General features: G+C 38.1%; 2 protein-coding genes across 3 annotated transcripts; one reads left to right on the forward strand and one right to left on the reverse strand.

Moving 5' to 3' along the window:
- Positions 1-1,193: 1,193 nt before the first annotated feature.
- LOC105250933 (tRNA selenocysteine 1-associated protein 1) lies at positions 1,194-2,904 on the reverse strand. 2 transcript variants are annotated; one of them, XM_011257332.3, is made up of 6 exons: positions 2,883-2,904; positions 2,539-2,780; positions 2,250-2,447; positions 1,836-2,158; positions 1,470-1,669; positions 1,194-1,376 (listed from the first exon to the last, which is right to left on the reverse strand). In XM_011257332.3, exons 2-6 carry the CDS (start codon positions 2,578-2,580, stop codon positions 1,252-1,254), a joined length of 888 nt encoding a protein of 295 aa, XP_011255634.1. In that variant the 5' UTR covers positions 2,581-2,780; positions 2,883-2,904; the 3' UTR covers positions 1,194-1,251. The 2 variants fall into 2 exon arrangements, with proteins under 2 accessions (XP_011255634.1, XP_011255633.1); XM_011257331.3 differs by lacking the exon at positions 2,883-2,904 and having other exon boundaries at positions 2,539-2,866.
- Positions 2,905-3,357: 453 nt separating this feature from the next.
- Positions 3,358-13,713, forward strand: LOC105250932. The gene is made up of 11 exons (XM_011257328.3): positions 3,358-4,015; positions 5,490-5,587; positions 6,058-6,204; positions 6,301-6,420; positions 6,638-6,788; positions 7,020-7,149; positions 7,500-7,653; positions 8,147-8,335; positions 8,416-8,535; positions 8,627-12,588; positions 13,545-13,713. The coding sequence occupies exons 1-11, from the start codon at positions 3,658-3,660 to the stop codon at positions 13,552-13,554; spliced, it is 5,439 nt and encodes a 1,812-aa protein (XP_011255630.1). The 5' UTR covers positions 3,358-3,657; the 3' UTR covers positions 13,555-13,713.
- The last annotated feature ends 500 nt before the right edge of the window (positions 13,714-14,213 follow it).

Consider the following 14,213-nt stretch of genomic DNA (forward strand, 5'->3'; position numbering starts at 1 on the left):
CAGAGTCCGTTTTCCCCACTCCAAGTGCATGCTAGCGGCCGAGTGCCGCGAAAAGCAGTATCATCTATGCCGGTCTAGTGATGGTAGCAAAGAGGGCACCGTCGCATAGAGAAAAAAAAATATATATATATTAACATAGAATATATGTTTATTTGATATTATGCATAATATATAAAATAATATAATAAAAGAATATATATATATAATATAATATAAAATATAAAATAATATAATTATTTTTTTTCTACGCTACAGTGCTCTCTTTGCTACCATCATTAGGTCGGCATAAACGATACTGCTTTTCGCGGCACACGACCACTGACATGCACTTGGAGTGGGGAAAACGAACTAAGATCCGGACTCTGCTTATGAATGATCAACATTGTATGTGTATAATACTAAAGGTAGTATGTATACAATACTAAAGGTAGAATATGCGAGTTTTCCAATACAATTTTTGCTTTTATTGTAATCTCATCTGTCTATTGAATCAATTGTATGTAATGTTCTTATCCAGCATGATTCTTTCATTACTTATACCACAACCACAGTGGATTAAGAAAGTCAGTTAGACAAAGCGCAGGATACATTTCTATTTTGCAAGTGTGTATGTATGTATGTATGTATGTATGTATGTATGTATATTATATGTATATTGTATATATACATTTGTACAATTGTATATATACATATATATGTATAAAACTTTATAATAAAAATAAAATTTGAGATCTCGATGACTTCATTCACATGTATAAAATTCAGTAAATGAAACACATTTTTTGTTTTACAACACAATTATAAATAGATCTTATCGAACTATATTAAGAAAGAAAGAATTTTGCTATTGTATGTTATTTTTTCCAGCTAATGTTTTGAGCGTCGGTTCTAGTATATATAAAGCTCAGTAGTCAATATACTGCCATGACACAATGTATATAATGTAAAAATTACATTATTGATTATCAATTAATAATTATGACTTTATAGCAACGAAGTTGCTGCAAAGAATACAAATTGCAATTATCTTAAATAAAATATTGAACAATTGAAATAAGTATGTATGAATTTATTTCTGCAATGAAAAAATTATGTTGTGCCTGAAAAGAGCAGATATCTTGATCATTTTCAATATTTTCTTAGAATTAATAGAAAATATTTTATAATTTAAATATTTAAAAGTGAGATATATTTCCGTATTATAATATATATAAAAATCCGTGAAGAGGTATCATATATCTTTATTAATCATTAATAGCACAATTCTATAGTATCACATGGAATCCACTTTGAACTTTCCAAGGCATCCCATAAATTATAATCTTGTTCAATTATTTCTCTATTTGCTTTGTCAATATCAATGGGGACTGAATGCTCTATAAAAGAGAAAAGACATACATAAAGTATGTTAAATTAAAATATCTCAAGTTTACATTAAAAAAAAAAAATTATAAAGAAATAAATGGTACCGATTAATTCTAATTCATCTTCCTCAGGTTTCTGATCAGATACATAGTTATTATAAGCATCTGATGTTGGTTCGCTTTCATAATAGCCTTGTTGCCAAGCGCTGTAACTATTCCAATATGATGACGTATCATAGTAATTATACGCCTCTGAATTCATGTTTGATGCTGGATACTCAGAAGTTGATTGTGGTGGTGTTGAACTAAAAAATGATGAAAAAAATATTTCTTATAAATGACTCTTTCTCTTTATAGTGTAATATTAAAGACAAGTATTTTTCTGATTGATAATAATGATAAGAAAAGCAAAATTTATCTTTTAAAGTATATTATTGACATCACAATATAATTCTTATGTAATTAACTTGCCCAGATATTTTATTCCAGGGTCTAGGTACAGCATTGCAGATTTTTAGAGATTTTGTTCCAAGTCCTCTGTAACCATTCATAGTGATTAGGCTATTCTTCTGTTCTTCTTCGTTCGCGAATCTAACAAAGCCATAGCCTTTACTGAATCCCGAGCTATCCAATATAACTTTAGCTGTTCTGATTGAATTATATTTTGCGGCAAATGCTCTGTATAAAGAGTAATCATCTACATCGGTGGATAAATCGCCTACCCAAATGCTGAATTCCCTCTCAGCGGCAGGTTTCCCTGTAGTGCTGGCGTGATTTAAACGAAACCGTACAGGCTGCAAAATGTCAATATTGGAATAATCAATTATATATATACATTTATATATTGTAATGTATGTATGTATTTATATATCACAATATATTTACGGGATTTGAACCGGGTATGACTTTGCCGTTTAATTTGTGCATGGCATCGAGCGCCATTTCGTCAGTTGGAAAATGTACAAAGCAGTATCCTGCGGGCTCGCCTGTATACCGATTTCGCATTACTTTTACCGTCTGCGGCTGTTCGCCCATTTTGTGGAACGCGTTCATGATGAAGCTTTCAGTCATGTACGGCTCCAGCTAAAATGAAATAATTGTTAATAATCGCGTTTATATTCACTTGTTTTCAATCATGCATCAAATGATACAATCTGTTAAATAATTTACTCACGCCACCCATCCACAGCTGACACAGCACCATTGGTCCTGACATTTTATTTTACTCTCAATGAATTAATTTTCATCAACTGTTCTATCGAATAAGAGAAAAACGTGAAAGTTTATATATGTTGTTTATCCAGGTGTTATTTTTCTGTTCTTCGTACACGTTTAGTATGGAAATCCTAAAGACACCGCATCATTTATGTACAATCACAACACTTTGCCGAGTGAGTAGAACCGACAAGATGTTTTCTGTAAACAAAATTAAAATTGAAACACAAACAGACCAACTGACCGCCGCAAGTAGCGAGAGGTTATATTGTTGACAAGCGGAAAAAAGCACAAAACACATACCACATGAGATGACAAGACTCAAAACAATCACGATGCTTGAATATCCAGATGCGTTCGATGCGAACCGGCCATTGGCCGCGTTAACGGAGAAAAAGAAATCAAACGTTATTGGCCGCATTCAGAGGACTCAACCGCTAAGTAGCAATCGAATATGATTGGTCTCCACTTTCAGGTCCGACCAATCAGCGTCGAGTTACATCGGAAAATCTAGGAATGTTGCCCAACTGTTGAGTCCGCTGAATGCGGCCATTGGCTCCTACTTTCAGCGCCAGCAAATCAACGTCGAATTTTACAAGAATACGACGCAACAGTCCCGTCGAATCAGCCGCCGAGAGCGCTCGGACCAATCAGGAGGCATGCCTCGATATAACATAGGAACATTACTATTGGTTCCACAGTACCGGGAACGACGTCCGATTGGCCGGCCGTGATCACGCGCGACGTTGCGCTCGCTCGTTACATCGCGACTTCGATGACCGATGGCAACAAAGATGGCGGGCGCGGTAATGCGCGCAGCGATCATGTAACATCGCCGAGGCGCGTTGACGTATGTACATGTACGTCGTGACGAGCGTCCCGCGTAGAGTGCCCGGGCGGACGGCAAGCTGTCGCGACGTGCGTGCGCGTGTCGAGTGTATGCGGAGCACCGCGATTCCGTGGCGTGAGTGCGCGCGCGCGCGCGGGTGCGGGTGCGGGAGTGTGTACGTGTTCGTGCGCGAGCCGCGTTTCTGACACGAGTGCGACGACGAGATATGTCAGAGGCAGCTCCGGAAGCATGAGCGAGGGAGCGGACTCGGTTACGCGAACCCGCGGGGATTCGCTCCAGGCTACCTCGGCGCGCGAGGGCGATGCTCAGCGGACGACCGGGACGGCGACGCCCTCGCCACCGCCGCCACCTTTGCCGCCGCCGCCACCGTCGACGTACACTGGCAGGAGGCCGCGTTTCGGCACCGGTGGCCCTCCGCCGTCGCCGTACATGTGGATCGACGGCCGTCAGCTGCGGAGCGCCCTGGCCTGGACCAACAAATGGCCGATGCGGCCGCCCGATGCTGTCCCGTTACGAGTCAGCTTCCCCGCGAGCGACAATCATCTGGTGACGGGCTACCTGGAGCCCGCCAATCCTTGGCGGCACGGTGAGTATTGTCGTCCTTCCGCGACATATATATCCTTGATCCTTTACCTGGGCTCTTTATCAGATTTAGCGTTATCGACCGTATCTCCTTGGAGTGTACCTCGAAATGCATCGCATCTTGTGTTACTTAGACTTAACTCTTAGATTTCATGATATCTAGCATCGACGATTTAAGTTGAGTAGCTCTCTATGGTTAGCAACCTGTTGTTGACCTTTTTATATAGACTCAGAGGAAGGTAATGTAATTAATCAGGATTAGTGCTGACAAAATCAATGTGAGCAGTTTTTGTTCTAAAGAATTTATAGTATAAAGAACGTTTGGTGCTTTATATAGTACTCAGAGAAGCATGATTTAAATTTTGTTCGTGATTTGTAAATTACTTTAATCAAATCAGTATGTATTGCAGGGTCTCTGACTCGGTACAAATATATATATATATATATAGGTAATTAATCATATGCTGTTATAATGTTGCAGGATATTTTGGTATATATATTTGTGCTCTCAGGATTTCAAGTAAAAAACAATTATCCAATATTATTTAAAATATAGCGTTGCTGTAACTTGCTGTAAAATTTTATATAAATTAATTATTTGTTGAGATCAAGATTGTAAATTTTTTTCAAGGTTTAACAAGACACTTATGGACCATATTAAAAGATGTCTATGGTACAATAAAATGTACAAGCGTATTGAAGAAATATTAATAATAAATTTGTTTAACTGCGCATAATTCTTGTATCAAGTAAATAACCTTAATATTTTTAAGTAAATAACCTTAATATTCTTAAGTAAATAACCTTAATTCTCATTACATGACCAGGATAATAATTGCTTGTTTGTGGAAATATTTTTACAATATTCTAAAGCAATTGGATCATTTGCACAGTTTTTTTATTCGATTATTTAATGCAGTTGTACATCGTTACTATGCTATTAGGTTTTTTTATAGACGCTGTCTCAAGTGAAGGATTTCGCAATGTGAATCTTGTACTAATTATAAGTTTGACGCAATGTTAAAGTCTATCTAGTACAATAATATAGATTAAAACTGTAACAATCATTCTTTTTTCTTATTATAATTAATGTGTGTATGATAAAATATCAAATAAATAAATAAATAATTATATGCCATACATTGTATTATTTATTATACTTCTACATTACTTACTTCTCTTTAATTTTATACACATTTTCTCCGTCTCTTTTATGTATATTATATTTACTTTATTATATACATGAAATGTACTTCATTCTTTCTAAAAAATCTGAAGAATTTACATAATTGAGCAATTATAGATATTTTAAAAATTCCTGAGTGTTTTCTGTTATTCCTATAAATATAATAAATTTAACAAAAATGTTTTTTTGTATATTCTAAATAAAAAATATTTTTCAATATTGGCATGCCCATGTTATAATATCTGTGATACTTTTGATATATCAAGCAATAAAAAGTATTAATTGTTCCCAGCTGAAAATGTGAATCGCGAGGACTTAATCTTCTCATACAAGGAGTCCTGCATACGTCACAACACCAAACCCTTGCCAAACGTTTTAGTTCAGCTCGAGGTAAATGCATTCACTTTTTTACATTACAATTATATACAATTTCATTATATCATGCTATTTCTTCTCTGGCGTAAATCACAACTGATATTAAATTCAGGTGTGAGCATGTTGCAACAAAATAATCTCTCAAAAGGACCGGTTCTATTACATGGAAGTGTGTATCGAGCTTGTTTACTTGAACCAAAAATGCTAAACTGGCTGAAATAAAAACGTGAAGTTTATCTCTTTTACTTTTCTTTCATCATGGCATTTTGTACATGCTATTTGTTCTGGCATTCTCTAGCAATCTAGGAAGACTTTTTCACCAGATAGATTATCAGTGCCTTCTGTAGTGCACGGACATAGCTCTGCTGCTTTGAGGAATGCATTTTTGCAAATTTTATTCGAATTTCGACGTTGAGTCAGCTTTGCAAGAAGAAAAGTTCTCATTCATTTTTATGCACACATGTTTCTTCATGTTTGTTACATAGAACCTGGATGTATCTCAAGATCGGTGCGAGCAACTGAATTTGAAAGGGGAAATCTTGGATCAGGATCATTCTGAGCCATTGGAGGAGATACTGAAGAGAGTACAATTTAATAAGATTAATCTAGAAGGAGCATCTCTGAACGATGAGGTAATTTTATAAAAATACATACATTCTTTGTATCATTGAGTATATTTTTATATATGCATATATAATCTATATTAATATAAACAATTTTTATTATAGAGTTCCGTGATATTATTTGATATGCTTGAATATTACGAGTCTGCAAAACACTTAAATATCTCATTTAATCCGGAAATTGGAGCGCGTGGCTGGCAAGCGTGCTCCCATATGATTAAAAAGGTACACATACAATCAATTTGTTAAATGAGAATTTTTATATACGATCCTATATGTCAAAATTAGTTTACAAATTTTATCTTTATTTTTAACTTGGCTACATTTCAATTCATTACTGCACTGTATAGTAGATAGTGTCACTACATATATATATATGTATACACTGTTATATTTAAAGCAAAATATTAAAAGAGTAATCAATACTGTTCTAATTTTTTAGACTCAATGTTTAGAGCAGCTTGAAGCAAGAGATATACAGTTTAACGAGCAAAATATGAACATTTTGAGTCGTGCATTACGATTAGTTGGTCATCTACATGTTCTCAAATTGGAAAACTGTGGATTGTCGGGCAGAGCAATCGTCATACTTGGTATTTAATTGTATAACAATATTTTTCATTGAGATATTATATCGCGTCTAATAAATATATTATTGAAATTTATCACATTAATCTCGATATTTGTTGACATTAATAATTTTCGAGAATAAAAAAAAAAGAAAAAATGAAACTTATCGAAACATTATGTTACCGTAATTAATAAAATATCAGAAAGTTCTTTGTAATGATTTATATAAATTATGATTGTGTGTTTTGTAACAGTTACAGCCCTAAAAATGAATAGCGGTATACGGGAATTATATTTAGCCGATAACGGGCTTGATTTATATGATGCTATACAGCTTGGATCTCTCTTAAGGATGAACAATCATTTGCAATTGCTCGATATTAGGTATGATTAATTGCTCAATAATAAAAAACAATCATTTATCTTCCATAGCTTTCTTTAGAAAGATAAATGTGAGAATGTGTGTGTATGTACGTGTATATATATAATGTGTGTGTGTGTGTATCCTTTTTTATATATTTTTTTGGCCTCATCTTATATCATTTTTCTCTACAAATTAATTTTTAAATTTATCGAGAAAATCAATAGAAATCGTACGTAGTAAAATATTTTTGTGTGTAGATTGTAGATGTTTGCTTTATATCTGAGAGGGGAGGAGGGGGGCATTATGCTTAAGCGAGTAACGATGTTTTTAGTACAGATTCTCTTTCTTTTGGAAATGTTTTTTTCTTTAGTAATAATAACGTCCAGGATGATGGGGTACGAGACATTTTGGAGGGTCTGATCAATCAAGTGAACGAAGATAAGACCGGCAAGGGACTCAGTATCCTGATATTATGGAACAATCGTTTAACCAAGAACTCGTCACCTTATATCTCGAGGATTATAGTATGTACTATACTATATATAAATTGTATGTATTATACGAATATCTTGTGTCTTTTCATATCATCTTTATTCGATCATAATGTTGACGACAATGGTCACGATAATTTTGTTTGTTTTTTTGTAATATAAACATATAAATTGTTTATAACTCAATGTGCACGATATCTTCTTGCGAGATAATATTTAATATGAATTTAATTATTTTAATTTTTACTGTTATATTTTATTGCATCAATTATTTTTTGTATATTTATTTGTATGTATATGTTGTGTCATTATTAATACATATGTTAAAATAGAAAAATGCTGAAAATAATAGAAAATTCAAATAATAATACAACATTTAAGTATAGCGCGTGAAAATCGAAGAGGGATTTAAAATTATTTGAAATTATCAAGAAAGAGAAATAAATGAAGCAATAAAAGTATGCTGTTTGTATGCTGTAGCTTAACGCGTTTGCTGCCCTATTACGCCCGCAATAATTATGTTCAGGCATTATCGAAAACATTGGAGACTCTGAATATCGGTCAAAATATGCTGACGGACGAGGCACTAAGAATCGTTAAGGAATCACTGAAGCAGAATCGTGTTCTCCTGCAATTGGGCATGCAATCGACAGAACTCACGTGCGAGGGGATAATCACGTTAGCCGAGATCATGGAGATGAATCAAGTTTTGCAAGTAGGCTCTCTGATTATACAATCAATCTGATTAAACTCTACTATGCTGATATTCTACTATGCTCTCTTTTACTTGTGCAGAGAATAGATTTGCGAGATAATAACATAAAATTGCGTGGGATGCATGCTCTTGTGAACGTAATGAAGACAAACAAGACCGTAACGCAGATCGATTTGGACGACAGACCTCGGATAAGAATAGTGAGTTTCATATGATATTTATATACGTGTTCTACAATCCTTTTTACGTTCGTTTAATCAATCTCTTTCTCCTTAACATTTCTAAACGAAGGATGGTCCCTTGAATGAGTACGTGGAACTGATTGTGGAGATTCGCAGTCGCTGCGGCCAAAACGAAGAGCGCCGTCTGCTGGAAGAATCCACCGAGGATGCCGAAAGTCCGCAGTACCCGAGCCTGAACGCGAGCTCCCGTAAGATCTCGCTCACTTGTCAGACACTGCCAAGTCCGTCGTCCGGTCGATCAACGACATCGTTGGCTGCTAACGAGCCGGCGACACGCACTACGCTGGAGCCGGCAAAACGCACCAGCGGTGGCCGTCTGCGATCCCCGGCTCCCAGTCCGATTCCCTCACCTGTAGCTAGTCCGATCCCCAGTCCGTCTCGGAATCGTTTCGTCGTATGCCGAGTGCCGGAAGCATCGCTACGCTCTACCGACTCCTCGGCATCCACTTCACCCGTCACTCCGCCATCCCTCGGCTCCTCTCCGAATTTCTTCTCCGGTGCATCGAGTGGCGGCCCGTCGCGGTTCCGTGTGTCGGTCGTCGAGTCGGCGGGTGCCGGTCGCTCGCCGCCTAAATCTGTTATCGCTTCCACTAGCGGCAGCTCGGTCACGATCGGTTTCAACGTTAAAATCGATGCGGCCGACTCGAACGATTCCGACAACGTAATCGACAAGACAAGCGCCAGCAGTAAAACAGCCGCGTCTGCGTCTGATATGCTTCACGTAGTCCCGTTAGCGAGAGAAACATCCTCCTCGAGCGAAGACATTGCCAAGAACGAAGATCGTTGCAATGAAGAAACGAAGACTTCATCAAGTGAACAGCAAGTTAAAGTACGACTCGAGGTAGGCGAGATTGTTACAGCGACGCCCAAGGGTAAATATGACAAGATGACTGAGATTAAAGAAGAAGAACGGCTAGAAGACCAGAATGATATAATCGGGACATTGCAATCTGAAAAAAACGAGATGGATTATTCCAACGAAAACGAAAACAATCGAAGCAACGTTATGACAATGGATCTCGAGAACGCTGCAATAGCCGACAACGAGGCGATTATAAATCGCAACATTGTGTATACGAGTACAAAGGAACTCCAAGTACCTGCATATCCAAACGAAGATACAATTTCGACTAGTATAGTCGAGGATAAAGAAAATGCGAATGCAATAAAATTATCTTTGGATAACATTTCGGAATTGAACCGAACAACGGAAGAGTTATCCACTTGTATATCGAGATCTTCCGCGAATTCCATTTGGACGGGAACGTCTTCGATTCGCACGACGGAGTCGCATTCACGGGAACAACCGAGCACATCAGTGCAGAAGCACAAATCCAGTCTAGAGAAGCTCTTGTCATTGTTCCAACATCCCGGCCAGTTTTTTTCTGACTCCTCAAGTACCACCAGTGTCATGGACACAAAAAGCTCCCTGCAGGAAAATGTGAGCGGTGTGATGGCATTGGGCGACAAATTGCAGCAGTACCTGAAAGAAGGTCGAACCAAAATCGATGGTTCATGGTCTTCGGAGCATGGATCTCCGTTGAAGAACAAATCGATGGGACTGAATATATCGCAACTGCAGAATTTAACTGGCATATTTGCATCTTTCAAATTCGAGCCACAGGCAAGTCTCGTCGAGCACGGCACCAAGTTCTTCGGTCAAACGAAAACTCAGGATGCGAGGGAGGATATCAAGGAGAAGAATTTAGAAGAATTGATAGAAACCGAAGTTGCAAGAGACGACAACGAGAGAAATTTATCTGATCGAGAGACTAATCAACTTATAAGAAACTATGGCAATCTGATTGAGCAGCATCAAGTGATTAAGAGTGACGAAAATGATTTATTTCATCAAAAACAGAATCAGAGCATAAAGAATGATGAGAAAAACTTAGATAAACAGAATCAGTTTATTGAAAGGAACGAGAATTTGCTTGGTCAAGAAAAAAGTCAAGTTGAAAACGATGAGCAAAAATTATTCAATCAGATCAGCAGGAGCGATGAAAAAGATTCTATCAGTCAAGAAAAGAGTCAAATTTTGATTAATGATGAGAATAAATTATTTGATCGCATGAAAAATCGAACTATAGAAATCGATGAAAGAAATTTAGAGGATCAGAAGAAGGGACAGGAAATTATCAGGAACACTGGTGAAAATGTTAAAGGCAGCGGAGAGATGAATATACAGAGGAGAGATGAGGTTGCGAACAACGATCCAGAAGATGAAAGGCTGCGAAATGACATTGCGAGAAATGACGGGAAAGATTCCGTGAGTATCCGAGATGGCACACGCAATGTTAACGAGGAGAAGGATGTATGTAACGCGGATGACTTAAGAGGGACAGAATCTGACAGGATTAGTGATCGACTGTTACCTGAAAGTGTGCAATCAAAGGATGATTTCGCTAATAATTTAGTATTAGACGACGGTCACGTCGCAACAAGTGCAGCAGTGGTCTTGTCGTCGTTTCCGGCAAGTGAATCTACTGCGTATATAAATGTAAGTTTAACGGATATAGTCGAATATTCTACTCTAGGATTAAGTAACATTGCCGACATATGTATAGAATGTAACGATACGAAACGTTTCGAGGATTTTATCAGCGAGGAAGAGCGTGACGATGCACCGCAGGATTCACCAAAATGTACGGAACGTGATGATGATGCCGAGTGCTTAAAACACGATAATTTGGAGATTTTAGGGAATAATGACGCGAGGTGTTTACAACGTGACGACGCGGTTGAAGAAACGAATGCCGCGATAATAAGGACATGTGATACAATTACGGACAGTATTAATCAGACTAGTGATAGTAGGTTTTTTCCGATTTCTAACGTAGCGTATGATAGTAAGAAAGCCGTAGATAGCGTAAGTATCGCGTCGATCACGACGGACGATGATGTCGACGTGATTAGGCCTGCGTCGGAAAACAGCGGGCTATCGACATCATCGACGTCGTTGTTTACAGGCGCGAGCGTTTACTTAAACGAGGAAGTTACCAATAACACGCACCGAGATCGTCGGTGCGATTTTACGAGGAAAAGAGAAGAGAAGGAAGATCTCCACGATAATGCTTACCGCGATTCCGTTGATCGTGCAACAAGTACAAGTGTAAATATTAAGATAGATCCACACGGAGAATCGGAAACGACGAGTCCACATGGGAGCCAAGAGGCGCCAGAACGACGGTTGTTGATGCCAAATAATATCAACAAACATCGAACTATTCTTGAAGACGCTGCCGAGACCACGTGTCATTCGGGGGACGAACAGGGTAAACAGACGGTCGATCCGATGATTCTCGTCACCCCATCGTCGCACGAGATATCCGTAATAAGTTTGGACAAGTCTGATGCAGAGGAGCTTATCTTTTGCATGACCGACGTCTCCACAGACGGTACATCTATAGAGGACGAGCTGTCACCTCAAGGCATCGCGCCTAGAAGCTCACTGAATAAACTGGCGGAATCGTACTATGAGCTTCCCGCTTCGAGGACCAACGTGTCGACGAGCGGCACGCTTCTGATCGAGAATCCCGGGAGCGTGCACAGGAACAGTCAGGATTCCGGAATCGAGGAGACCGCATTGACAATCGACGATACCGTCGTCGGAATAACGGAGTTGCCGCCGATACCGCCGCCACCGCCGCCACCGCCGCGCAGTAGCCTCCAAGAGAGCGTGGACTCGGGGATCGAGTCGGAGTGTTCGTCGATATGCATCAGAATGGAATCCGCTACCGGAATCAACACGTTGGAGATGGTCGCGACACCGAAGAGGCCCACGCGTGACGATAACGACGACGAGGAGGAATTTGGGGAGTTTGCCTCGGATTTCCTCGCGAGGGAGACGCGACTAGTCGATAGCACGAGTGGCGATGGCGATGGCGACTCGTACCTCAGCGGCGTCAAGTGCACGGTCGTCAATACCATGCGACCCGTTGCCGATGAAGGCGTCGCTCGACCAACAGCGCCGATGATCGCGCACTCCCCCGCGACCGTGCACGGCACCAGGTGAGTGTGTACTTCTAGGGCACCTTCTCCTCTGGGCTTCTTCTGCGGAACTTCCTGCAGAAATCTTAGAATGCGTTACGCGCGCGATTAAAACCTTAAATCTCGGAAACAAGTCTGGTCGTCGACTTACAATATAATCTTAAGAGGAGAAGATGTGTGCGATATTTTGGTAAACTGATAAGAATAAGTAAAGCTTGGATTTTGCCTTCAAAGAACGAGAAATTGCGAAAATAAAAATGTCAAATAATAAATAATTAAATTTAAAAACTCCTACGTCCTATTGGGATAGGTTGTGCATTCTAAGAGTTAATGTGTGGAAGAGGATGTTTCTTTCCCCACTGCTTCGATTCTTCTTGATTTTCCGCTTACTCACTTTTGCAATCGGCGTCAGCTTTTGCACTGGTGCTTTTGCTGGATATATTTAAGGATATATTTAAAAAAAATTAAAAGAATTTTAAATACTTGGCAATTAAACATTTGCGCAACTTGAATAAAGGGTGAAACGACGAGAGATGTGATCTCTTTGTTGTTATTTGGATGGTGATACCGAAATCTGCGGAAACCTTACGAGATTTCCTTATATTTGTATTTCCTTTTAGTTTTTAACGTAGTTTTTTACTTTATGATTTCTTCGTTCATTTCCCTATTGAATTGATCCTTATTCTTTGACAATAGTAATGTTTCTGCTTTATTAACAACAAAACATGAAGACAAAAAGAGAACAAGTCTTTTAAAGCCTTTATGTCATTTCATGTTGTTTTTCTTGATGTATCTTTTGTCGCTACATGTTTTCATCATATTGCATAAATTTCAGTATTAGGTATTATTATAAGTTTAAAAGTGCAATTTTTATAATAAATAATCACAAGTGAATTTATTATTATTCGACTTAATTATATTTTTTGAAAGTTTTCTTGTATAATTTTTTTTCTCATGACAATGTTACGTTTTTGCAGTCCAAAGTAATGAAACGGAAGGAAATGGAGCAGAGGCAGATAATGGTGATGAAGGGAACAAGACAGGCTCAATAGAGTACGATGATGACGACGAAATCGACGAGCTCGAAGAAATGATGAAGCAGCTTGAGCCAAAATATCGACGCTACGCCAACTGGCGAATTTGAATGCTGTTTGAAATTTTTCTTTGCAGAAGATATTTGAAGCAGACGCATGCTTGGCTCCAAGGACCATCGATTCCGTAGATACTTAACATTACGCATCCTTCGTAGCTATATATATAATTTTTGATTCCATGAGATATCATCGAATCTTGATGTTGGATCTTTTGTGTTCTCGAATTCAAAAATTTCTGTTTTTTTAAATTCTAATTTGTCGAAATCTTTCGGTAGAATTTCTTGTAGAATTTACTTTTAAAGATACATCAATTTTTTTAATAAATCGAGAAGATTTAGTTTGACAGATATTTTTTGGGAATAAAAATGACTCCTTTTCAATCATCTTTGCTGGAAATACTTAATGTGTTCATCTGCACAAGAGAACCTTGATAACATGCATTTTTGCGATCAGATTATCATAAATTCTTATCATTATTATGATGTGTCTTTGATTCTCTATCTCATTTACGTGGCATTTTAATATCTCCGGATCTTTGTTACCAGATTTTGA

The sequence above is a fragment of the Camponotus floridanus genome, unplaced genomic scaffold, assembly GCF_003227725.1.
Source record: "Camponotus floridanus strain SB8 unplaced genomic scaffold, Cflo_v7.5 scaffold18, whole genome shotgun sequence".
Taxonomy (NCBI): domain Eukaryota; kingdom Metazoa; phylum Arthropoda; class Insecta; order Hymenoptera; family Formicidae; genus Camponotus; species Camponotus floridanus.

Bases quoted from the DNA above. Each gene is read 5' to 3' on its own strand.
- LOC105250933 (XM_011257332.3), bottom strand. From the start codon at position 2,580: ATGTCAGGACCAATGGTGCTGTGTCAGCTGTGGATGGGTGGC. The intron at 1,670-1,835 runs GCAAGTTAATTA...ATCATTTTTTAG, and splicing joins CCCTGGAATAAAATATCTGG to TTCAACACCACCACAATCAA. The intron at 1,377-1,469 runs GTACCATTTATT...TCTCTTTTATAG, and splicing joins AGATGAATTAGAATTAATCG to AGCATTCAGTCCCCATTGAT.
- LOC105250932 (XM_011257328.3), top strand. From the start codon at position 3,658: ATGAGCGAGGGAGCGGACTCGGTTACGCGAACCCGCGGGGATTCGCTC. The intron at 6,205-6,300 runs GTAATTTTATAA...TTTTTATTATAG, and splicing joins GAGCATCTCTGAACGATGAG to AGTTCCGTGATATTATTTGA. The intron at 8,536-8,626 runs GTGAGTTTCATA...TTCTAAACGAAG, and splicing joins ACAGACCTCGGATAAGAATA to GATGGTCCCTTGAATGAGTA.